Source organism: Plecotus auritus (genome assembly GCF_963455305.1).
Source record: "Plecotus auritus genome assembly, chromosome: 4".
NCBI classification, from domain to species: Eukaryota; Metazoa; Chordata; class Mammalia; order Chiroptera; family Vespertilionidae; genus Plecotus; species Plecotus auritus.
Genome location: NC_137775.1, coordinates 9905181 through 9931023, shown reverse-complemented (window position 1 = coordinate 9931023; position 25843 = coordinate 9905181). Strand labels below are relative to the sequence as shown.

The following is a 25843-nucleotide window of genomic DNA, read 5'->3' as shown; positions in this document are numbered from 1 at the left end:
TGAGCTGCCCTTGGGAGAAGTCGGCATTGGAGGTCGCTTCACTGTTATCTCGTGCACCAGCGTCAGCCCCCTGTGGGGTCATGGAGAAGAATGGGGTCCCGTGGCAGCTGAGAATAGACCAGTAGAAACAGACCAGAGCAGGGAGCGACCCACCGCCAGGGGAGCGGGTGATCTGCCCCCTAACGCAGACTGTCGTGCCCCAAAATAGTGCTCCCGGGCCAGTCCGGGACCTGGCTCCTGGCTTCCCAATCCCTGATGCCTGCTCTCCCACTATCTGGCTCATGCCTGCTGGGTCTCTCAAACTGATGGCCTGGCAGACAGACGGATGGCCTGAACCCCAGTAAAAACATGGCCGAGCTTAGGGGCCCCCAGGGCGCTCTCTGAGGAGTGATGCAGCAGATGCTGGTTTTCACAGCACTCCTGAGTGATGAGCAGCGCTGTTCCCATCTTGCCGGATGAGAAAATAGAATCCAGTGCTTGCCCAGTGACACTCCGGAGCTCCCAAGTTTCCTGTCCCTGAGGTTGAGCTTCGGACATGGGTCCATTACAATTATGTAACGAATGAAATATTTTGAAATGTGATTTTGAACTTGAAATAGGAAAGAGAGAGGGAAAGTATGGACGCAGATAAAACAAAGGCACATTTCCACATTTTTGAAGAGCCAGAAGGCACATGTGGCTCACCCAGTGAGAGCGCTATGCGGTAACCTGTCTATTCCTGGTTAACGAATACAGCGATGACCCGTAGCGTTGTGCTCTATACTGGATTTATACATTGTGACATGTAGCCTCCTCTCCTGCGGTGTAGGTGTTTTCCTTGTAGCTGGGCAGAATTCTAGGATCTTTTCCAGTTCTTCAGCCTTGCTTCTCTAAAAGCGATGAGCCATTTTCTCACGTACATTAATTGTTAGCAGTTGTGCTTACCGCTGCTTAGGGGAAAGGACCATGAAGCCTTTCGCACTGATTTAATTGTTGGCGTGGTGTGCGGCCATTTTTCACTCCAGCTGCGACCACCTAAGCTGAGAAGACTCTGGTCTCATATGTGTTTCCCCCGCAGTGATATCGAGATTTCAAGAGCACAGACGCCAAAAGCTGTGGATGTCCTTGCCAAGGAGATAGGATTGCTTGCAGATGAAATTGAAATCTATGGCAAAAGCAAAGCCAAAGTATGCTTGTCCCTGCTGGAAAGGCTAAAGGATCAAGCAGATGGAAAATACGTCTTAGTTGCTGGGTAAGACTACTTTACCATCTATTTCACTAAGACGACCTGTTTACCGAACTCTCTTCCCCATGTACGTCCGTCGTCACACCCCTCAAATCCATCCAGTTCTCACCTTTGACATTATCTTGTCCATTTCCCTTGGCATTCCTTCCTTTGACTAGAGGTAAGTTTTTCCTTCCAGCGCAAAAGAAATGAGTCTCCACAAAATATAAAGGGTAACAAGTCGCTAATTCAGTACTTTATTTTTTTGTTTCTCAATTTGTGTTTTGATCACCCTTGCTCTCCACTGCAGATTTTTCCTTTGGTTTTTCAGGATAAAATAACAATTGAAAGTAAAATACTTTGTACTGAGTAGAGCATTTTTAAAAAATTTATTTCTATTGATTTCAGAGAGGAAGGGAGGGAGAGAGAGAGAAATATATCAATGATGAGAGAGAATCATTGGCCAGCTGCCTCCTGGGGATTGAGCCTGCAGGCCAGGCATGTGCCCTGACTGGGAATCAAACCGTGACCTTCGGGTTCATAGGCTGATGCTCAACCCCTGAGCCACACTGGCCGGGCTGAGCAGGGCATTTTTGTGTTCAACTTAGATTTTCCTATTCATGTCTTTACTATTTCTTATAGATGTATTCGAATTATAAAAACTCACTATTTGCCTTTTCTTGCATTTCGGAATTAATGTTGGGCCAAAGACAAAATGCACAGTGTTTATGAAAAGGAGCTTTTGCTTTTATTTCCCCTCTTAAAAAAAAGAAATGCATTCCCTAGCTGAAAAATATGATAGAAAACAAGGAATTTCACATATCTCTTCAGTGTGACCTGGGGGAACATAGAGAGACCATATAAATTCCTCTGTTGTTTTAAATTTTCATTGCACGGGCTTGCTAATGATCTATAGGCCAAAGCTGGAGGCACAAAAACCTCTTTTAACAGTCAGAGATGTTTCTTATCATTGGACTTGACTCATAGTTAACTTTCTTTTTGCATATTTAATTGTGAATGTTAGTAGCTGTATTCCTTTTTCTGATTATAAAAATGATGCATACTCATTGTAAAAATATTCCAAAACTACAGAAAGTATAAACAAGAGAGTGAGACATCCCAGCTCCTAGCACCCAGAGGAAACAACTGTTAACATCTGAGACCATCTTGACTCCGATACAGTCATTCCTAAATGAGGTCACTGATACTGCTCTTCGGGCCGTGATGGGGTGTTCAGCGGTGTGCTGTGCCATGTCAGCCATGACAGAGCCACGTTATCACTGTTCATGACCACAAAGCATTGCACCTTTATATCCCAGATTCTTCAAGTGCTGGGCAGGGGGATCACCGGCGGAGCGGGCGGTAGAAATGCCCGGGATGAGGGTGGGTTCCACTTTCCACATCTTCCCAATGCCGAGAAGCACTGCTCTGGCCCAGCCACTGAGGAAACACGTGTGTCTACTGCTCCAAGTACGGAGGCGGGAAAATGATTGGAGAACATCTTAGGGATGTCCCATAATTCATTTAGCCAATTCTTTATTGCTGGGCACTTAGATTGTTTCCCGTTTTTGGCCATTATAAACTGCTAAAATCACCAACCTTGGGCATGCATTTGTCCAATATCTCTCTAGGGAAGCTCCCTAGAGGTGAATTCAGTGTTTCAAAACTACAAATAAATATAAAACTACCAAAAAATCGAGATATCATGCATATTGTCACCTCTCCAATGGAATCATGATTGCTTCATATCTCCTTCCCCCAACCCCCATCCTTTTCCCCCTCTCACCCCTCCTCGTCTCCAGCTCCTGTTACTGTTTTTCTGTAAGAGCAGTGGGCAGCCAGGGTCTGTCAGAGTCACTGTGGTTTTAAGGAATTCACACCTCGTTGCAGCACCTCAGGTGCCTGTGGCTTAAAAACCTCCTTCAGGCTGCCCGGCTCACTTATGGTTGGACTCCCCACCCTAACGAGGTTCTTTCCAAGCTAGGACTCCCCCTGCCCTAACCCTAATGTCGCCTGACTGAGCTGCAGGAGAGCTCCTTGCTGGGGGATGCTGGTCTATCTGCAGGCCCCGGGGCCAGGCAGTGAAGGAGCCAGCTGCCTAGGGGGCTCCTGGGTCCCTGAGTTGTCATGCACATCTAGTGGGTTTTGCTTGATGCTCGTAATGCTTGATGTAAGTTTGTTGATAGTGAATAAACAAACTTGGGTGTCGAGAACTTCCAAATTCAGCATCTTATCCACAGATTTGCTTTCCTTCTTCCAGGCCTTGGGTGATCTTGGTGGTGGGTTTGCTGGCAGTCTCACCCCGTTTATTTAGGATAGGAGGACTTAAAGGAAAACTCAGGAGGACATGTTCTCAGTTTTATGAAGGAAAAGTCTGCAGCGTTTTTTCACGTGGAGTGGCTGTGGTTTACTCTGCTTTGGGCGTCTGAATATTGGAAATGAAAACACAGGCGTAGACATGGCCCTTCTTAGCTGGGAACACAGAATCGATATTTCTAAAGCTAAAGCTCTGCTGGTATTGTTATCAGGATCTGAACTTGAAGCCCTTCTGTCAAAGCCTGGCCTCCTGTGCCAGAGAATGACCACCAGCCTGGCCGACTGGGATTACAGCCCCTGGGGGCCGCCCCCAGGAGACACTGCCCTGCACCGTCTCTGTCACATTTGTGTGCAGCTGAGCTGAGGAAGCCAGGCTGCCATGCTGTGGCTTGGAATTCAGGAAATTATACCTGAATTCTCAAGTACAGATCTGACCCCAAGAGATCAGTTCTTTTTCTGGAATTGTGTAAGTTCCCTGCTGCACAAAGGCCCAGGAAGCAACAAAAATTAAACTGTGTTCCTTCCAACTGCGTTGGGAAAGAACAGAAGCTGCCGGGGTAGGGTTTGGAGATATGTGTGCATCTGTAGAGTAGCATAAAGGTGTTTGCTAATATGCACCCCACTGTGTTGTATAGGCAGGAATAAGCCTCCCCGGTCAACACAACAGATGATACTGACGTCAGTAAACCGCCTTTGTTGTCTAATCTTTTAATAGCTGGGTGCTTAAGATTAGTTTAAAGCAGTGGTTCTCAAGCTTCCTAATTGCCACGACCCTTTAATACAGTTCCTCATGTTGTGGTGACCCCCAACCATAAAATTATTTTCATTGCTACTTCATAACTGTAATTTTGCTACTGTTATGAATCATAATGTAAATATCTGTGTTTTCCGATGGTCTTAGGGTTCTCAACCATCGGAAAACACAGATATTTACATTACGATTCATTAACAGTAGCAAAATTACAGCTATGAAGTAGCAGCGAAAATAATTTTATGGTTGGGAGTCACCACAACATGAGGAACTGTATTAAAAGGTCACAGCATTAAGAAAGGTGAACCACTGGTTTAAAGCATAGATATTTTACTTATAATCTAAAATGAGTTCATTTGAGGTAAAAATCACCTCCATATTTTTACTTTTGGTGAAGTTAGTGATGGGAAAGTGACATTATCAAACCATTGTACACTTCTTTAGAAATACAATTTTTCCATTAAATGGAAACTTTTTCTGAAAGGCTTTTTTATTCTGAAAATAATTTTGGCTCATTGTATAAAAATTTAACATAAAGAAGAGGAAAACGAAGGAGAAAACGAAATTTCTCATTACCCAGAAGTGTTAAAATTCATTAGATTTCCTCCCAGAGTTTTGTCTATGCATTCGTCCGTTTTACACATTGAGATCATGCCGCAAATACCACTTCATGTCCTGCCTCTTTGTCTGAATACTGTAACATAACGCTTTCCCATGCTTTAGAGTTCAAACGCCCACGTAACTTTTTAATAAACTTAAATAACAATACATTTGTTATTATACATTTCAATGTATGTGTAAATACGATTTCAATATATCAACAGCAGAATAACTATAAAACAATGGATTAACATTTTTTTCTACTAGTAATAACCCAAATGCAGAACAGATTAATTCGCTTTAAAAAGCTATTCTTCAAACTTTAGAATTTCTTACTCTGTCAGAATCATCTGTATTTCATCAGCTGCACATCGCATGGTATTTACACCTACACATCACTTTATTTGCTTTGCCTGACAAAATGAAAAGTATTGGGAATTGTTCAGGGAAATAAGCCAAAAGAATCTTAGGGGCTCTTGAGTTTTACATATTTTCCCAGTTACACTAATGAAAAGGAATTTGTTTGAGAACTTGACTCGGAGTGCAGCTGTAGGGCATTGGATGTGTGTGCAGGAGCAGTCTCCATTGGCCCTTTACTGATTTCTGTGCAGAAGTTTCTAGAATTTCTCTGAATTGCTTGGACAGAGCAGTTAAAAGAGAAGCCCAAATCGGTCTGTGAAGAGACTGAGTTTCACATTAAAGAAAAGTTAAAATTTTTCACATCACTTTTTTTTTTTCCTGTAGAGTGCCAAATACCTGATTGGATTTTTCTTTTTCTTTTTTTTTTACTGTTTCAACCCCTTATTTTAGTCTGTGTAAAAATAACCCTTATTGGCTTTTCTAAGATGATGCTTTTCTGCCTTGGATAAGGATTTAAATATCTGTGAGTTTTCCTTTTATTTGCACTATTTGAGCAATAAAACAAAGGTATTTAGAAGAAACCACGACAGGACCTTTGCACTCTTTACCTCAGTCACGGGCGATGGAAACAGTCGAAGGGCCCGTGGAGTCTATCGTTAGGCAGTAAAAGGCTTGTAGAAACCTTCGCCATTGTGAGGATGCCTGGGATGAGTGATATATATCCGCCTGCTGTTTGAGCACATAGTTGGCCGTTTATGGGTAGATCCAGGGCTAATGGCAATAATGCTGTGTAACAAGATTCTAGCTTTTGAGACCAATTCAAAGTTTTACCACTGCATAAGCCATCTCTTTGATCTTTGAGTAAACGGTCAACTTCTTTCAGATCATGTCCAAGTTGGCACAGAGCACTTCAGTAAATTTTTACTGTCGTTAACAGTAAACATTTGTCTCAGAAAAGGCGTTAAAATTCCTTCGTCTACCGTTTTGTGCTCATCTGCGCCTTAGACAGGTGACTGGAATGCAGTGAGAATGGGCATAATCCCTCCCCTGAGCAAGCTTGTGGCCCGGCAAGCGAGACAGACATGTCAGGAAACTTATAGTAATGCCCTCCGGAAAGTTCTAGAATTAACACATACTCTATGGTGTGGGGTATTAGAGGGAGTGGATCAGTCAGCTGGGGGAATTGAGGAAAATACTGAACGAAAATCACAGTTCTGTCTCCGTAAACTCTTAGCTCCTATAGAAAAAGAAAGTAGGCTGACATGGTACTTGTTTTCTATGTCAACCTGATAACTTGGAATCTGAGCTGAGGACCTGGGACAACAGTTAAACCACATTTTGATGCCATATGCAGCCATGAGGTGAAATAAGTTTTTATTGTAGCTCTCCTTTTATTGCCCCCAATAAATACTTCCTACTTTCCGATTTTCCTGACTTGCAATCGTTGGCAGGAAGCTAAGCAGTCCTGTGTTTCTAATTAAGAGCTGGATGGTGAGCGGGAGTTTGGAGGAGGTCATCTCTGGGCGGGTCTGCTCTGGGCCGTCCCCAGCAGCTCTGTTAGCATATCCTTGGAACGGAAAATGGAATCCTTCGTGTGAAGTTTAAGTAAACCACCGATCCCTTTGCAAACAGTAAGTGCTCAGTTAAACAGAAAGTTCACTCCGAGCATAAACACCTTCCTAACTGATTCTCCATGTCGACCAGGGCTCATGTGGCTGGGAGAGTCTGAGGGCACTTCACCGGGCTGTGCTCAGGCTGGCTCCCCGCTCCCTGCCAGCGGCCTCCTTGATGCTCAGTCCGGTGACCCCTTCTCGGTCCTCACTGGGCTTCAGACTCTTCAAACTCAACACAACTTGGTTTCTTTCCAAGACTCCCTGTTGCACCCCTGCTCCTCCTCAGCTTCCTTTTCGCTCTCTCTTCTGACTATTCCTTAAGAGAAAAACCTTCTTAACACTTTTGTTTGTATCTTTTTTCTTACTCTGCTCACACTCACTGACTGATCTTACCCATTCCCGTGCTTTAAGTGGCTAATTATAGTTAACGCTTTCCACCCATAAAAATAACCATGGGATAATCAGCCTGTGAGGCTTGGTGTTTGAGCATTGACCTCTGAAGCAGGAGGTCACGGTTCGATTCCCAGTCAGGGCACATACCCGAGTTGTGGGCTCGATCCCCAGTGTGGGGCATTCAGGAGGCAGCCCATCAGTGATTCTCTCTCATCATTGGTGTTTCTGTCTCTCCCTCTCCCTTCCTTTCTGAAATCAATAAAAATACATTTTTAAAAATAATAATAACCTTGTGAGGTAAGAATATTTGACTGGGTTTGATTTCCAGTTCTAATTGTGTGACCTTGAGCAAGTTACTTAAACTCCCGGTCCCTCCATCTCCTCGTTTTTCAAGTGGAACGAAAAATAACCCAATAAATTTAACACAGAGCCTAGCATGTTAACCACCCAGACCCACCCTCCATGGTGTCTGGCTCTGCTTAGTCATTTGTCAGGTCTCAGTTTAGATATTACTTCCTCCAGGAAACCTTCCCTGATGTTCCAAATCTAGTTAGATCCTCCTTCCATGGGCTCTCATAATGCAGTTTAACTGCCCTATTTCCCATTGATTGTAATTGCTGATTTATCTGTCCATGTGTCTCATTCATCATGAGCTCTGTGAGAGCAGTGATGGAATCCAGCTTGGACATCAGCTATCCCTAGGGACTAGGAGCTTGGCACATAGTAGTACTTAATGCATATTTGCTGAATGAATGCTTGATTGCATGGCTGTGGTGGTCTGAGATAGTTGGGGATGATGTCTCTAAGGGTATTACTTCTTCGTGGTCGCATCACTAGATTTTGCAAGTCAGAAAATTAGATCAGTGCTGTTGTGGTTGAGTATCCTAGGCAGCCTGGCTCATGGCAACTGACTCGTAGAAGTCAATATTGCAAGCCCAAATGACAGTTTCAAAAACTTGACATAATGGTTAGAACAGGCGTCCTCAAACTACGGCCCGCGGGCCACATGTGGCCCGCCGAGGACATGTATCCGGCCCGCCGGGTGCCGCTGCCTGTCCTGCTTAACAGCCGACTCATCCCGGGCCCACAGTGTGCATAGGAATTTGTTCATAGTTTTTTTTTTTAAACTATAGTCCGGCCCTCCAACCGTCTGAGGGACAGTGAACTGGCCCCCTGTTTAAAAAGTTTGAGGACCCCTGGGTTAGAATATGCTAAGAAACAATTTGGGGCCTTACGTGGGAATGTAATACATGCCTGTCCTATCACGTAATGCTATCATCTGAAAGTGTAATGTTTGGTGTTGTAGCCAACAATAAGCTCCCCAGAGCACAGGTGGTCTTAGCACACCGAGGAGCTTTGGACTTCCTCTTTCTAACTATTTGAGGGGCTCTTGTAGGGGGAGGGATGGGGCTCAGTGTGTCTGACTGCAGGAGAGAGGAGGCCACATGAATGCTTACATCTCTTCCCGAGGGCACGGAACTCCCTAACTGTGAAAGCTGTCCAGAAATGGTGAGCCACCCTAGGGCAAAAGCTCCCATTGCTACTTGTTTTCAAACACGGTGGGGACAGCCCTGGGCACTGATTTCTAAAAGGGGATGATGAGTGGGGACATAGGATCCCTTCTGATCCAGGGAGTTGAGCCGTGCCCCACTCACTCATGGACCACTGCGTTAGCCCCGGTGCCCACATCATGTCCCCAGGCAATGGCCCTGGAAGAACAAATGCCAAATTACCCATCAGCAAGAAGCGACATGAGCTTAATTTTTGAAACCATTGGATGTAGGATTCTATGTGGCTTCTTGAAGTTGATGTTATTAGCACCACTGCCAAATAACTTATTTTTTTTCTTCTTCTTGGTCTCTTGGTAAAGTTGTGTCTGTATCTTGACTAACTTAAGCATGGCCTGTAAGGCATGGGTAGACCATAATGGTTCAAGAAAACTGATTAAGTGACGTTAGAATGGTATGTTCTCTCCTAATATCCTCTGATTTGGCTTTGGTACCTTCAGTTTATTTTATAGGATGTCTAGGAAGTATTATTAAATTCACTATTTTTTTTTTCCTCCCAAATCAGGATCACGCCCACCCCTCTTGGAGAAGGGAAAAGTACAGTCACCATCGGGCTTGTACAGGCGTTGACCGCACACTTGAACATCAACTCCTTTGCCTGTCTAAGGCAGCCTTCTCAAGGGCCAACTTTTGGCGTTAAAGGTACTTTATTTAAACAACTAGCTTATTTTTCAGAGCAAAATTGGGGGGTAGGAATTTTCTTAAAGAAAAGTCTAAGAAGAGCATCATCAACAGATGTGGAGTTAAAATGTACCAGAGGAACTAGTGCGTTTTATCCCTACATGCACGCCCTCCTCCATGCTCTGTAGGTGGAGGTCGCCCCGGGTTGGTCCTCCTGCAGAGGGCGCTGTAGTGGGGGGGGTTAGTGGAGCCCCCAGCCCAAGAAGCTGTTCCCTTGGTTTCCATAGACAGGGGCCAGGCTCTTGCTCAGGACTCCAGCCTTAAGTGAAAGTCTTCTGTTTCACCAGAAACTTCTTTGCCAAGCGGCTTTGAAATTCTGCTATTTATGTTGGTGTTTTATCAGCCCAGCCATGGTGAAAGGTCTTTCCATTTATGCAGCTAGAGACCCTTCCGGTCGGACCGCACGCCTCATCTTTTTCAGAGTTGCTGTGTGGGGCCTGAGCAGCTCTGGAAACTGGCTGTGGACGGAAATGTGTTGGGATTCCTCTTTGGCGGTGGTTGAGCTGATATTTGGCACCATCCCATTCACTACTCTTTCTTCGTTGATTTATCATGAAATTGTTCTCCAGCTCACTTTACAGTAGCATCTGTTGCTTTAATTACCATTTGGTCTTGGCCCTTTGTGGCTTTTAGCAGTATTGTATTTATATTACTCTTGCAAATATTAATAAACTAGTAATTCATGAAGTCCTGATAATTCATAGAATGTCATGCATTATTATGCGGTGGAATGAACACTAGACTTGGAGCAAGAAGGCCGAGATTTTATTCATGGCTGTCTCTTACTGCTGTGTGACCTTTAGCCAATTATAACCTCTCTGAGCTGTGGCTGTAAAAGTGTGAAAAGTCATAAGCCAGGCTTACCAGGTAATTGTAAGGACCAAATGAGACAGTATAGAACAAACAGGGTAAACTATAAAAGGATATGGACATGGAAGGTCTCATCGTTTTAGGAAAAATCAGTCTTTTTAATGTAATGGCTTTACAATTTTGAGGGATAAAGAGCAAATCTTATTTATTATCATCTAAGATAAATTAAATTCATAATGTGTTAGTCTGACTTTATCAGACGGATTTTTTTAGCAAAGTTTTTTGAGACTTCAGTGCATGTGCAACTTAAATGAAGCACAGCCCCAAAGATATAATAAATTAAGAAAACCACATGTTTGCTGCAATAACATTCGCAATATTATTTTTACCCTTTTTTAAAATAAGGAAACTGAAAGTCTTAAATTGCAGAGTTGGACATGGGGTGAGCTTTCCCCCCTCCTGTTCTACTTTGATAAATGGTTCATGTTTCCCACTGGCTGTTGCTGTTTCATCTTGGGGATACGTGCCTCCCCGTTGGGTGTGAGGAGCCGTGTCCCTGGGGGCTCTGTTCATCTGTGTAGCTGCCCTTGGTGACTCCTTGTAAACGGTGCCCGCTCTGTTGTTTAGGAGGCGCTGCAGGTGGCGGGTATGCCCAGGTCATCCCCATGGAGGAGGTAAGATCTCAAAGGGACACGTGTCATGTGTCACTTTTTTTTTCTGTGCTCCCATCAACACAGACCCACAGTCCCCAACTCCAACGTCCCGAAGGCTCTGAAAACCAAAACCCAGCCTTTGTTGTTATGATCTGTGCATGGATTTTGTCTGTGCACTTGGTATAAACCTTCGTATATTTTGCTGTAGAAATACTGTTTTTGATGAATGGATGTTGACCTCCACCCTGCTTGGGGTGTTTTTTTTTTGTTTTTTTTTTTTGTTTTTTTTTTTTTAAATATATTTTATTGATTTTTTACAGAGAGGAAGGGAGAGGGATAGAGAGCTAGAAACATCGATGAGAGAGAAACATAGATCAGCTGCCTCCTGCACACCTCCCACTGGGGATGTGCCCGCAACCAAGGCACATGCCCTTGACCGGAATCGAACCCGGGACCCCCCAGTCCGCAGGCGGACGCTCCATCCACTGAGCCAAACCGGTTTCGGCTGCTTGGGGTGTTTTATAAGTAAGTTACACGTACATCACATCACCTCTCTAAATTCCAAAAAGGTCTGAATCCCCAGGCCCTCCTGGCCTCAGGGTTCTGGATGAGAGGAGGCAGGCCTATGTTTCCTACAAGCTCAGGTATAAACTATTACGGCATGTTCTCAATGTTTCACATTATAAAATATTTGCACGTATTTAATTTTTCATATTTTCAGTGGCCATATATTTTGCTACAAAATCGGACTTTAAATACAAAATATAAATAGTTAACCTTCCAAGAAATGTAACTTAAAGCAGAACACCACTTTTTCAAATAAATTAACTTGTGTTTTAGCCCAAAGGTTGCTTTGTTTCTGAAGTAACGGATCTGGTAGTGTTTTCCAGGTGGCACTTCCACCCTTTCAAGCAGCAGTGTGGTGAGACTACCAAGTCCTGCAACCCCATAAGCGCACTGCTGGAAGCATTGCTTATTAGCAATTGATTATTTTAAAAAAAAAATATATATATATATGCATGTATTTTGGAAGCCAGAGACTGCATAGTTTTGGTACTTCTCAATTATACAGCCCCTATAAATTGTAACTGTTCATAAACAACACTATCTTACCTAATAATAGACAAACATGTAAATTGACCGTACCTCCGCTACGCCCACAGCCAATCAGAGTGATTATGCAAATTAACCCAACAAAGATGGAGGGTTAATTTGCATATGTAGGCATGGAACAGCCGGGAAGGGCAGGACGCCTGCTATGAGGGGGAGGGGGGGCGGCGGAGGGAGCTGCAGGAGCGGTGCTTCGGACAGAAGCGAGGAGTTGCCGGCTCCCAGGCGGGCGGGCCAGGACCAGCGACTTGCCAGCTCCCGGGCGGCTGGGCGTGAAGCCAGGGGAAGGAAGGCCTATTCTGGCACGAATATTGCACAACGGGCCTCTAGTTACATAATAATGAGGTGTTTTTTTAAAGCAGGTAGCAAATTATAAGTATGCCAATTTTACACATATGACTATGTATGCACATAAGACTAGAAGGGAATAGCAGAATTAATAGAGTTGTGAGAAGGATATAGTTTCTGTTTCTCTGACTTTGTGGCATATCTTCTGTTATTCTATTGTTGCTGTTTATTTCATGCCCTGCCTCATTCCAAAGTGTATTTGCTACGATATCATTTTCTAACACATAAAACAATGCATAAAAATGAAAATAAGAAAAACAGAATAAGGAAACCAATCAGTAAGATATCAGAACCCTTCACCTTTATCCTGAGAAAGAAAGAATTTGGGACAGAAAGTCTGTTCAGGAGTTCTTTATTGTCAAGTGGAAAATGCTGACATTGATTTTCTGATTTAGGCTGTTTTATGGGCTCAGCTTATCATAAGGATATGTAATTAGCATAATGTTTTATTTATTCAGAAAGTCCTTGAATACTGCCACGGTTGTTTAAAACAAGTAGAAAGATGTTTTCATTTCATGTATAGTTCAACCTTCACTTGACCGGGGATATCCATGCCATCACTGCCGCCAATAACTTGCTGGCTGCTGCCATCGACACAAGGATTTTTCATGAAAACACTCAAACTGACAAGGTGAGAAAGGTTTCTTGTTGGCTATTTGGGGCATCTTGTCTAGGATTCTTAAGAAGTTTATAAGCTCTCTGAAATTGTAGTCCAAATTTTGTGAATTTAAATATGTTCTTATTTCTGGGGGTTAGGTTCTATACTTTGGTCAGATTCTCAAGTGAGTTTATAACCACTGCCAAGTTGTTGGGAGGGTTATGTTAGTTGCACTTTTTAAGCCAAATATTCTTTGAGACGAGCCTTTAGTTTTTAAAATGGTTGGTGTGCCACTTCCCTTCCTTCTGTCCATAGGTCTAATCCAGGGGTGGGCAAACTTTTTGACTCGAGGGCCACAATGGGTTCTTAAAGTGGACCGGAGGGCTGGAACAAAAGCATGGATGGAGTGTTTGTGTGAATATAAATTCAAAGTAAAGGAGCGGAGGGGAGAGCAAGAGAACCGGATAGAACAGCCGGATCCGGCCCGCGGGCCGTAGTTTGCCCAAGGCTGGAATCTCTACTCTGTACTAAAGGGATTGGAGCGATAGCTTTTAAAGACTAACGTTATATACAGCTGTCCTAGGTATGGTGTTAGAAAGGTCAGACCCCCTTGTCCGGCCTGTGTGGCTCAGTGATCGAGCTTTGTCCGATGAACCAAGAGGTCACAGGTTCAATTCCTGATCAGGTCACATGCCAGGGCTGTGGGCTGGATCCCCAGTAGAGGAGAGGACATGCAGGAGACAGCCAATCAATGTTTCTCTCTCATCGATGTTTCTATCTCGCCCTCTCCCTTCCCCTCACTCTAAAATCGATCAAAAAACGAAAATAAGTTTTAAAAAGCTCAGACCCTCTTGATGGGCTTCAGGCACAGGCAGTCTGAGAGGTAAACCATACACCTAAAAGGGACAGGGAACCAGGTGCTAATTCCTCGTCGACACAGACATGGGTAAGAGTAGGAGTTTCTGGCACTTTTATAGGGGTCCCACCTACCTCCGGTGAAAGGAACTTCCTGGTGAGTTACTGAAAACAACTCAGGTAAATATTCAGTGGATAGTTATAAGGCTGTAGATGAAGAAACATCTATTTACGCCAACTCCGTGCAATGTGCATTATGTCAGATCGAGGCAGATTTATGAAAATGACAGAACTTCAGGCTACATCGCTTATCGTAGCCAAGAATTTTAATAGGGCCTGTAATCTAAACAGTTTGGTTATAAATGTAATGAACTTCGTTGTATCCTGTGAATTGTCCAAGTTCATGGTTGGCCTTTAAACTCTTGTGGCGTTTTTTTTTTGTGTGTGTTCTTAGTCTCTGTACAATCGCCTGGTCCCGTCAGTGAATGGTGTTCGAGAATTTTCAAACATTCAGCTTGCTCGGCTGAAGGTAAGTTTCCAGTGAGTGGCTCTTTAAAAAAGAAAATATCCTAGAGAAAGCAGAAAAAACGGTCAGAGCCAGAAATGTTGAACCTGGTTTGGTTGTGGTTTTGAGACACGCTCTGGGGTATTAAACGCTACAGAGAGCACAGAACTGGAAGCCTCGGACCTGCAACCCACGCCAAGCAGCAGGGCGGACAAATCGGGCCTCGGCTCTTCCTCGATGAACGAGAGGCCTGCTCTGCTGGCCTGGAGTACCCGAGTCAACAAGCACCAGAATCTGCAAGATTTTGTGAAATGTCTTTGATTTCTAGGGAATGAGATACGGCCTTTTAAAATTCATCTATTTCGGTTTCTGTTGCAGCAAACTACTAAGCAGTCTTTTTTTTTTTCTGCATTTATTTTGTTGTTTTTTACTTGTCAATTACAGCTGACATGATACTAAGCAATCTTAATTCTTATCCACATTACTATTTTCTAGGGCTCTTTGCTGCTTGTCCTACTAATCACATTAATTTCCCTTTACTCTTTTTCAGACCCTAGACACTAACTTTAATGGTATAATTTTTAGCCGCTGTCTGGTAATAATTGGTTTTTAAAATTCACTCCTTGGATTCTTACCTCATTGGGTTTGCTGAGAATAACGCACACCACGCCCCCCCCCCCACCCCCAGCAGCTACAACATAGATGGTTTGTTGTCCAGATGCCTTCCTCATCCTTCTTCATTAAAAGCCGCTGTCTCAGAATGCTATGCTTCCTTTGTAGAGACAGATGCATTATCAGTTTCAATGGGTTCTTTCTCAGTGAATTAGAAATAACTAGTTTTGAAGACACAGACATTGAGTTTACTTGAATTATTGGTATTTGAATTGGAAAAGAAGAACGGATGAACTGGAGCATCAGCCATACAGCCAGCAGTTTGTGTCCCCTCCAGGCACAGCAAGGTGGCCGTGGAGAGGGGCCCAGAACCTCGGCCAAGACAGCTGAGATACTGCCAACTGCCTTACCTTTTCAGATCTGTCATCGTAAAGGGTAGATTACAAATGTCATTGTCTTCTGCTTATGGGCGATACTGGGTCTCAGGCACTGATTTCTATGAGTTGGCCTAGCCTACAATTTACTCAGAGTTCCAGTTCAGATGTTAGAAAGGCTTTCCTAGTCATGGAGAAAATGAAGGAAGAGGCATCATTTGGTTACATCTTGCTTTCTGTTCCTTCTAATACATAGCGCACTGTTTGTTCTTGGTCATTAGAAACTGGGAATAAATAAGACGGATCCCAGCGCACTGACAGAAGAGGAAATGAGTAAATTCGCCCGTCTCAACATCGACCCCTCCACCATCACGTGGCAGAGAGGTGGGTGCTGATCGCCAGTCCGGAGGCGGCCATATCCCAGCTGACACTCTTCAAGTCAGTTTCACAAAGGCTCGGTCTTCCTTCTTGCCATTGTCCGCCCAGCTTGGGTTTCATATCCTCCATTTATTAGAATCCCGTCCTCATCCCTCATCTCTGCCTCCTGTTTAGGAGAAAAGGCTGTGTCCCTTCAGCCAGCTGCTCGTCTGGGCTCAGTCACATCCATTCCCACACCTTCCACGTGTCCGAGGAAAATTACTTCATTTTCTTCTTTATCTCTTGTGGCCTGTTGTCCTATATTTTTTTAAGGTCTGTGTCTCCCCTTATTTGTCTTACCACCCTCTCCATCCACAACACTAATTTCTTCTGTTCATTTTCTTATCACCACTCTAAGTAGCTCTTAAATCTGCATTTTCAGTTCTGAATTTTCTCTCTAAGTTTAGGGCATGCTTCCAGCCACTTATGGGAATACTCTCTAACACTTCAAATGCAACACGGGGGCCTCCCCATGACCTCCGTCCTGGTCCTGCCCTTCCTGTTCCCATCTTAGCTGGGACACCTCCTCCTTCCCCCACACTGCCCTCTTTGAGGGTGGGACAGAGGGAAAAAGCATGGCACGTGGGGTCAGGAGTCCCCAGTGTGTGTCTCCCCCTGGCCATTATCTCACTACGTGACCCTGAGCAGGCCACATGTGTGTTCTGGGCCTCGGGCCTCTGGAGATGGCAATGGAGATGATCACATACACTTACGGGAACGAGGTGGTAGCACTGATGGCTGAAGTGATCCCGAGGGTTAGAAGATAGGCCTTCCAGCCCTAACCGGTTTGGCTCAGTGGATAGAGCGTCGGCCTGCGGACTAAAGGGTCCCAGGTTCGATTCCGGTCAAGGGCATGTACCTTGGTTGCAGACACATCCCCAGTAGGGAGTGTGCAGGAGGCAGCTGATCGATGTTTGTCTCTCATCGATGTTTCTGACTTTCTATCCCTCTCCCTTCCTCTCTGTAAAAAATCAATAAAATAAAAAAAATAAAATAAAAAAAAAAAGAAGAAGAAGATAGGCCTTCCGGTCCTTCCTGCGTGGTTCTTCTCAGACCTGCCCACCACCTCCCCCGTTTCTGCCCACCTCCATTTTTATCACATGCCTGCTTTACTGCGGTTTCCTTTTAATAGTCTTGCTTTCTCTCCCATCCCCCAACTCAGTGAGTCAGGGAACAAGAGGTGGGCAGGTCGGCTGGTGCTGTGTGCCTAAAAGGCAAGGTCAGCGTTTCATCCCCAAGGACCCCCTCCCCATCCCCACTGTCAATGCCGTGTCGTACATTTGGTAGGTGATCTACATTGTCAGTGTGGACAGCTTGTTATTTGAGGCCTCATGCATTATTAGTGAAATCTCAGCCCTCCTGGCATTATAAATTTGGTTTTCACTAAACCAAGTCTAGTTTTCACAATCAAAATGCAAATCGGTGCAATTCAAACAAGCCAATAAAAAAATGAGATTTGGTGCCTGCTCAACTCAGATTGACTTCTCCCCCCCACCCCCACCCCCACCCCCTTACTTCTTTATTTGTTTATTGTGGTTAAATATGCCTGCCTCATTTTAACCATTCATTAGTGTGCAATTAGTGCCATTGAATACATCCACAAGGCTTACAGTGATTATACCATCACCACGGTCTATACCCAAAACATTTTTATCATCCCCAACAAGCACTCTGCACCCATTAAACAATAACTCCCCTTCTACCAGCCCCAGGTAACCACAATAATTAGATAGAATCATAATCATGTAGTAATTGTCCTTCTAGCGTATTTTATCATGCCTCTTTTCAGCGTCCATCCATGTTGTAGCATATATCAAAAGCCCATTCCTTTTTATGTCTGTATAATGTTCCGTGTATGTGTATGTGTATGTAACATTTTGCTTTTTCATTCATCTCAGACCCTTGGTTGTTTCCACCTGTTGGCTGTTGTGAATGATGCTGTATGAACATGGGTGTGCCCCTATCTGTTCAAGTTCCCGCCTTCCGTCCTGTTGGATATGTGTGTAGAGGTGGACTTGCCGGGTCATATGGTGGTTCAGTGATTAACGTTTTGTGAAACTTAATTGCCTTCTTCTTGTGACTCAGGTTTCAGCATAATGGGTCACCCCTTCAGAAATACTTTTCCTAACTGCCTAGTCCAGTCTTTGGCAAACTACGGCCCGCGGGCCGGATCCAGCTGTTCTATCCGGTTCTCTTGCTCTCCCCTCCGCTCCTTTACTTTGAATTTATATTAGTTCACACAAACACTCCATCCATGCTTTTGTTCCGGCCCTCCAGTCCAGTTTAAGAACCCATTGTGGCCCTCGAGTCAAAAAGTTTGCCCACCCCTGGCCTAGTCAAAAAATGATGCCTCGCCCAGCCGGTGTTGCTCAGTGGTGGAGCATCAACCTAGGAACCAGGAGATCACAGTTTGATTCTCAGTCAGGGCACAGGCCCAGGTTGCAGACTCAGTCCCCAGTGTGGGGCGTGCAGGAGGCAGCCAACCGAAGATCATCTCTCGTCATTGATGTTTCTCTCCCTCTCCTTTCCTCTCTGAAATCAATAAAAAACCTATTTTTAAAAAAATGATGCCTCACCCCACTGGTCCCCTGACACACACCGTCACCTCACCTCCTTTATCTTCCCGGGGCACTAAGCACTGGCTGATAATTTCTTGTGTGTTAGATCCCTCCCTGTGTCTGCGCCCGGGAGTGTCAGCTCCCGGGAAGCTGGGCCTCGTCTCTTGCCTCTGCTGCTTCCCCAGCCCTCAGAACACGGCCAGACGCATACCCGGCAGCCAGTCGGCCCTTGCTGACTGAATAATCTGTTCTCTTCTCTTTCAGTGTTGGATACAAATGACCGATTCCTACGGAAAATAACGATCGGGCAGGCCAGCACAGAGAAGGGATACTCCCGGCAGGTGGGTGGCCTTTTCTTCACAGGAGTGGCTCTGTTCTCAGTAGCCTTGGTTTGCGGCGGTACAGAGGCCAATTCTCTGCTTCTACCTTCTTCCTGTCCCTGCAGCGGCCGGGCGTCTCCCCCCTTTTCCAGTGCCATTTCCAACCCTCAGCAGGACTCGGAGGGTCGGAGGGCGGGACGGCTCCTGCACGTTCTTCCCATCCTTTCCTTGGGTGGGTTTAGCTGGGTTTCTGGGATGAGCCACTCGGGGTGTCCCTGGGATGTCAATCCTAACGTATTTTATTGCAGACCCGACCCAGTTATTACTACATCTGCATGACAACTGAAATTTGAAGATCTCAGACACATTGCTCAAATTTAAAAACCGAAGAAAAAACGCACCTTGGTATTTGGCTGAATAGCCTGAGGAATTTTTAAGGATAATGTCCTAGTACCCAAATCCAGAGAATGTGGAAGATAAATTATGATGTCCACCTTCATTTTAATAGGCCTCCAGTGTGGGGCCGAGGCACTTGGGGAATATAAATTCATTCCATGAGTTTTTATCCAGGCACAATAGGCCTCTAAGGAATTTTTTTTTTTTAATAAACCTTACATTTTAAGACAGTTTTAGATTTATGACCTTTATATTGTTAACTTTTCTTAGTGAAAAAAATCACTTTTACTCTAGTATGAGGAAGAGATGATTTTGACATTAAAAAATTAAAACCTTTAGTATGAAAAAAAAATAATGTACAAAAAGCATTACAAGACCAGTAACAAACTGGAAGAGAATATTTGCAATATATATAAAACAAAGGATTGATGTGCCAAACACTAAAAGAACTTCCACAAATTAGTACTCACATATCGCTCGCATGAAGGCCTTTCCTGTCACCTTCAGCACTGTAGCTGCCTGTCCCCACACGCCCTGTCCCTTTCTTGCTGTCCTGACTTACGTGTTTATCTCCTGCCTCCCCTTATTAAAATGTGAGTTTCCTAAGGGCGGGGTTTCTGTCTCTTGTTCACTGCTGTATTCTCAGTGTATAGAACCTGGTTACATGGTAGGAATAGATATTCGATAAATATTTGCTAAATAAGTGAACAGAATAAATAAAAGACAAATTATAAAAACAAATAAAATGCCAGTAAGTAATCATGAAACTGCAAATTAAAAAACAGTGCAGTATTATTTCCCTATGAGCTTATCAAAGCATAACCCATTGGAGACTTTTATACAGGGTTAGTGGGTATATAAATTGGTCACGCCTCTCCAAAGACAGTTTGTTAGTATTAAGTTTTGAAATTAGCCAACAGTTTCAACTCCAGGACTATGAATGTTAAAGAAAACGAAGGGTGTAGGGAATATTTTCATATGTGCACAAAACATCTTGGTATAAGGATGTTAATTGCAGCATTTTTTGTAATGGAGGCAATTTTAAACAGTCCAAATGTTTGTGAGTAGGAGTGGTTACGTATCTTTCTTTGGTGCCTGCTTCTATACCAGTGGTCGGCAAACGCATTAGTCAACAGAGCCAAATATCAACAGTACAACGATTGAAATTTCTTTTGAGAGCCACATTTTTTAAACTTAAACTTCTTCTAACGCCACTTCTTCAAAATAGACTCGCCCAGGCCATGGTATTTTGTGGAAGAGCCACACTCAAGGGACCAAAGAGCCGCATGTGGCTTGCGAGCCGCAGTTTGCCGACCACGGTTCTATACAGATACTGTGGCAGTTGAAAATGATAAAGTATACATAAGGGGAGAGACATGGAGCTTTCATATCATTGTGAAATGGAAAAGTTTAAAAAAAAAAACTTAATTTTTTTGAAGTGAAATACACAAAGTAATCACATTTATGTTCAGAAAAGGCCACCATACATGATCAGTATGTATATAAGTGCATAAAATGGAAGCTGGTGTGATGTATACCCACTTATGGCCTAGTTATATGTGGAAAGAGGCTTGGGAAAGAAAGGGGGTGGTAAGGAAGGCCTTGCACAATTTCTCTGCATGTTTCTGTACCACAACTGGGCATTGTCGCAGTGTAAAACGGGAGAGATTAATAATGGCTCTGATTTGAATGCCTTGTATTGACAGGCTCATTGTATACAGGCGCACATTCAGTTTGTACATCTGGTTTACAAATGACTTTTGTTATATCTTGTAGTGTTTTATGTATTCATGTTTTTAAGTAAAAAGGGATTATATTGAAAAACTTCAACTCCTTCTTTTAGACCCTAAGACCCTATTAAGGACATCTTTTTATGTCCTAAAGGGAGATCTATATGATCACTCTTTAATGGCTATAGAATATCTCGACTTGTAGATGTGTCATCCTGGATTAGGCAGTTCCCTGTAACGGACACTTAGGGTGCTTGCAGTGCTGAGCTAGCATCAATAAGCTGATATTCTCAAGGGTAACACACACACAGATTTATGTGTATTCTTAGAGATGGTATCCTTAGGACAGGTTCCCAGGCCCCTGATTGCAGAGTCAAAGAGGACGCAGATTCAAATGTGGGTGAATATTGATTTCCATGTGACATTCCAGAAAGGCCACCATTGCTTAAGGTCCTTTGTTTAACCAGTTAACTGCCACGATGTTTTGAATTTAATTTAAAAAGGTCTGCCGCTTGTGGCTATAGAGGCTTATGGCGTACAAATCGTTAAATTTGTGATAAACAATAATAATAATTACACTTACACCTTTATATTATTTAAAATGTTTTATTTGCAAAACAAAAATGAGCAGTCCTCTGCATCATTCAGTCAATAAAAATAAATAACGATGAAATATATATATATGTTGATCCAATTCATTTCATTTTTTATATTGCTCAAGATATAGAAATTTGAAATTGTAATAATTACAAATGAAGAACTTGTACGTGTGTTACAAATTCCACTTATTATGCAGGTAATGTCTTAAGAGTATTTCTAGTCTCATGTTTTGTATAGTAAGTCTTAATATTTTTAGTCACTTTTATATGCACTGTTTATAATGGAATGGTGGTATAGAGAATCCTAAATATCATGCTATGAAAAATCACTTACGTTTGGAATGGGTTATGGGGAGAATGTAATAATTGGATGTAGTTGCATTTGACTTTCACCTAATATTTTTTTCACTAAATCAATAGCTAATGAAATCTCACTCAGGAAGTAGCCAGAAAGCTCTTTGGTTCCTTCATTTCCTTTCTTGTCAGTGACGGAAATGGACAATAAAATTTTTCATAAGGGGATCCCCCGAGGGCATAGCCACTTTCTCTCTCTAAGCTGGAACCTGCCTGGTTCTCATGCCCCTTGGGAAGAAGGGAATTCAGCCAGAGCTCCATGAAGTGGTTTGTTCCGGGGCTGCCTGAGGAGGAGGAGGAGGAGGGGGAGGGGGAGGGGGAGGAGGAAGAGGAAGTGCACGTTCCCCGACTCCTCCGGTTCCTGCTGGTCTGTGTGCAGGCTGGAGGCAGAGCAGGGGAGCCTGCAGTAAGTGCTCGCTCTCCAGCACTCAGTGCCCGCACTTCTGGGGCTGATGTGGCCGCGCCCTGTGGACAGCTGGAAAGTGTCCTGTGTCCTCTTTTGACATGGTGATCACGCAGTCAGGCTGTCCTCGCTGCAGGGTTGAGCTCGGACTCCGGGAAACTGGCCTCAGGACCACCTCCTTTCACTGTCCGCTCCTCATCTCTTTAGCTTGCCGCTGCCTTGGCCCCACGATGAGTAACAGCTCATAGAGTCCGCAGGCTGTTCACTCATTCGCCATCGTGTGCTTATGGGGTGTCACACTCAGTTCTCCACGCTGGGGATTCAGGAGTGAACCCTCCCCAATGGGTCCCTGCCTTGCTGGCACTTACAGTCCAGTGGTGGAGACATGCATCAAACAGGTAATCAATCACATGTGTAGTCATTAATTACACGTCTGAAACAGGCTATAGAAGCAAATAGTGCATGAGCTGTTGTAATAGGGGCCCAGCCAGGCCGAGTCCTGCTCAGCAGAGCAGATGCAAGAAGCCTGCGGCCACCTAGGAGTGCACCAAGCCTAGGACCGTGCGTGCTCTAGACCCCCAGAAAGCGTGTGCCCTTGAGAACGGCCCGTCGAGGGTAATCCCCGGCCTGCGAGAACTTAATTGCTGAGCTACGGCTCCTGCGGACATGGCCGCCCCGAGGGCCCCGCAGCTGACCCGCACCTTTGCTCTTGCCATCTCAGGCGCAGTTTGACATCGCGGTGGCCAGCGAGATCATGGCGGTGCTGGCCCTGACCGACAGCCTCAAGGACATGAAGGAGCGGCTGGGGAGGATGGTGGTGGCCAGTGACAGAAATGGGCAGCCCATCACGGCAGAAGATTTGGTGAGTGTGCCCGTTGCGGGAGCTCCAGAGAGCTCGCTGTACCCGTTCTTTCCTGATTAGGAGGACGAAGGGTTCCTTTCTCTTATCCACATGCAACATGGGAATTCGGAGAATTTCGGCACACACATTACCCCCCTCACACGCCTGTTTGTTTCACAGCTTTGTAATGTTCTCACAGGCTTTTAGAACGTGCTTGTAATTGGTTGCAACCAAAACACATGACATTTATTGCATAAGCTTTTCCCAATTCTTGCCAGTCCTGACCTCTGCTCTGCCGGGGGTGGGGGTCATCTTGAGCCCAGCCCGTGACTTTTTTTAAAAGTGTGACGTCTGCCTGCTTTAAATTGAGGGCAAATCCCCTTTCAAAGGTATAGGACGGAAGTGGCTCCAGCGCACCCTGGCTTGTGTGATCCTGTGCCGTAGGTTTGGGTTTCGAGAGAAAGGCTCCACCTAGCTCAGGGTTGCTCCTCCGGCTCCTGTCCGCGGAATGATGCTGATTAGAAAGCTGTGGGGGAATCCTGGCACACCACTGCCTGCCTTAGTTCCTGTTCTCAGTTGGCACGCTCATCGTTCTGTTTTTCTTCTTGATAACCATCTGTGTTGTTAACGTAAACCCCACCGGTGGTACAGTTATTTCGTTTGCTCATACGTGTTTATAAGGACGTAGGTAGGACATATGCCTATTGCACAGCGATGGTGCTACGTTTGAGCTTACTTCCCCCATCTTGAATCGCATACAGTAATGGAATCTAAAACATACACTCCCAATTGGAAAACAGTTGTGGAAGGGGAAAGGCAAATTAATATTTTATTAATTCCAAAAGCTTAGGACATAACAGGAATCCTTTGCCAACATGTCTTGATTGCTTTTTGGCTGCTTTGGAAGAAATGGCTCTGACTGACTTATCGCATAGTTCTTTGTCAAGAAAATTAAATGGACATGTTTACATCAGCAGCCCTATGGAATGCTGAGTACAAAGCTTAACGCGAAAACCCGTATTCAGCCTGCTGTGAAAGTTACTGCTTTTCAAAAATTGTCAAGAGCTCTACATTTCTATCTAAACTGACATATTACAGTTTCTGTATAAATACATTTCTCTGTATCCTATTAACTTTAAGTACCAACAAATATGTGGCAGGGGTGATTTGAAACTTAATCTTCAAATATTATTTCCCTAAGCTTATTTTTTTTTTCCTGTGTGATAAAAACCTTGGATCTGGAACAGATTCAGAGTTTGCTCTCTCTAGTTATCTTTTGTGTCTCTTCTTTGCAAGCGTACCTAATCTCTGCAGATGGTGTTTCATTGAGTTGGAACTCTCAGTAGTTGGTCCAACATAGAAAATTAAGGGAGAACTTCCAGAGCTTCTATCATCTTACTACCTTATGGCTTGTTTTTTTATATGGTCAAAAGACTGTATGTATTGCAGCGAACATTGGAATAGATGGCGTCTAAAAGTTCCTTATAAGATGATTGATTCTGATAGTTTCTGGAAGAATATTCGCAAGCTCTCCCCTCCATGAACTTGGGATGTGGAACAGGTGACATAGCTTACAGTGGGCGTGACAGCCCCAGAGCTGCTCTTGGTGGTGACGGGTTTGTTTTTTTTTTGCAAGGGTCTGACAACAGTCAGTGTGTAGGGAGCAACAAAAGATGAGCTGTGGCCTGGAAAACCAAGCAGGTGGGAACCCACCTGAGACAATCCAACAGAAACGCCCAGTGTCCTTCCTCCTGTAGGTGTGTTTGGCCAGGGGTTAGAAGCAAGGATAGTGTGCAGAGAAGCAAACTACTGTTCTGCTTCCACATGCTCTGTGTTATGAAAAGAGAACTGATTTCTTTGCGCCATTCTTGGCCAGCAGCGTTCACCGTCAGACATCTCAATGCATGTATAACAGGCAGGTTACATTTCTTGCGATGTATATTTTGTACAATCAAGTTGGAAATAAATTGGATTTCCTCATAAACCTTAAGTGGTGAAATATTATAAAAATAGAAAAAGATCACATGAGAGAAATTTGATAGCATTGGTGATAGAAGAGGGAGAAAGTAATAAACTAATGCACTTTGGAGAGATAAAGAATCTCTAGATTCTACCCACTGATCTGTTAAGAGCTGTTGCACGCTATTTAATTTTTTCGCGGCTACATTCACATGCATTTGCTCCTAGTATAGCCACCCAATAACTGACTCGTTTATTGAAAGACACCCTCAATCCCATAGAATGTACCACATCTCAAGCACATGCTCATGTAAACTATGGAAAAAGGAAAAACAAAAGACACTTGCCCAGTGTCTTGAGAAAAGGTGGGAGGGATTTTTTTAAAAGCTTACCATGTGACCTTATTTGACACATTTTTTTCCGTGGTGCTTAGACTTCACCCCTGTTGTTTCTTCCTTCTCTCTTCGTTTCCAGAAAAGGGGACTTAGCGGGAGCCTGGCCTAGAGCTTCCTAGGACTGGGAGAGGGCAGCCTCATTCTAGGCAGACAGAGAGCATGAGACAGAAAACGAGAAGCCTTGTCGATGCTTCTGTTTTTGGAGTGCCTTCTCTGACTGGATGAGAGGTTGAGAGATGGTAGGAAACCAGAATGGGTGCTTTTAAGACAGTTTCCTCTCCCTCTCTTTATGCCCGCTCTGGAAATAGCATTGTTTCAGTTCTTGGTCTCATTTCTTCAGGCAATAGTAAAATCTCTGGTCAGGAAAAAATAATGAGCATAATTGCCAGAAAACACTTGGAGATGGACCGAAAGATCTACTTTCTGGCAAACCTCTTAAACACCCTCCAGGAGGGCTTTGAAAAAATTCGATGACTATTACTTCCCCATCACTCTTCATGTCTTACACAGTTGACATTCA

At 44.1% G+C, this 25843-nt stretch overlaps 1 protein-coding gene across 3 annotated transcripts in view; it reads left to right on the top strand.

Moving 5' to 3' along the window:
• The window catches only part of MTHFD1L (methylenetetrahydrofolate dehydrogenase (NADP+ dependent) 1 like), a 167443-nt gene that overhangs the window by 36785 nt on the left and 104815 nt on the right, over positions 1–25843 (top strand). For all 3 annotated transcript variants that reach the window (XM_080667109.1, XM_080667110.1, XM_080667108.1), the window contains exons 11-18: positions 1058–1231; positions 9311–9447; positions 10924–10970; positions 12931–13038; positions 14315–14389; positions 15633–15735; positions 18591–18667; positions 22850–22990. In XM_080667109.1, coding sequence (XP_080523235.1) covers positions 1058–1231; positions 9311–9447; positions 10924–10970; positions 12931–13038; positions 14315–14389; positions 15633–15735; positions 18591–18667; positions 22850–22990 — 862 coding nt within the window. The remainder of the gene's footprint in view (positions 1–1057; positions 1232–9310; positions 9448–10923; positions 10971–12930; positions 13039–14314; positions 14390–15632; positions 15736–18590; positions 18668–22849; positions 22991–25843) is intronic.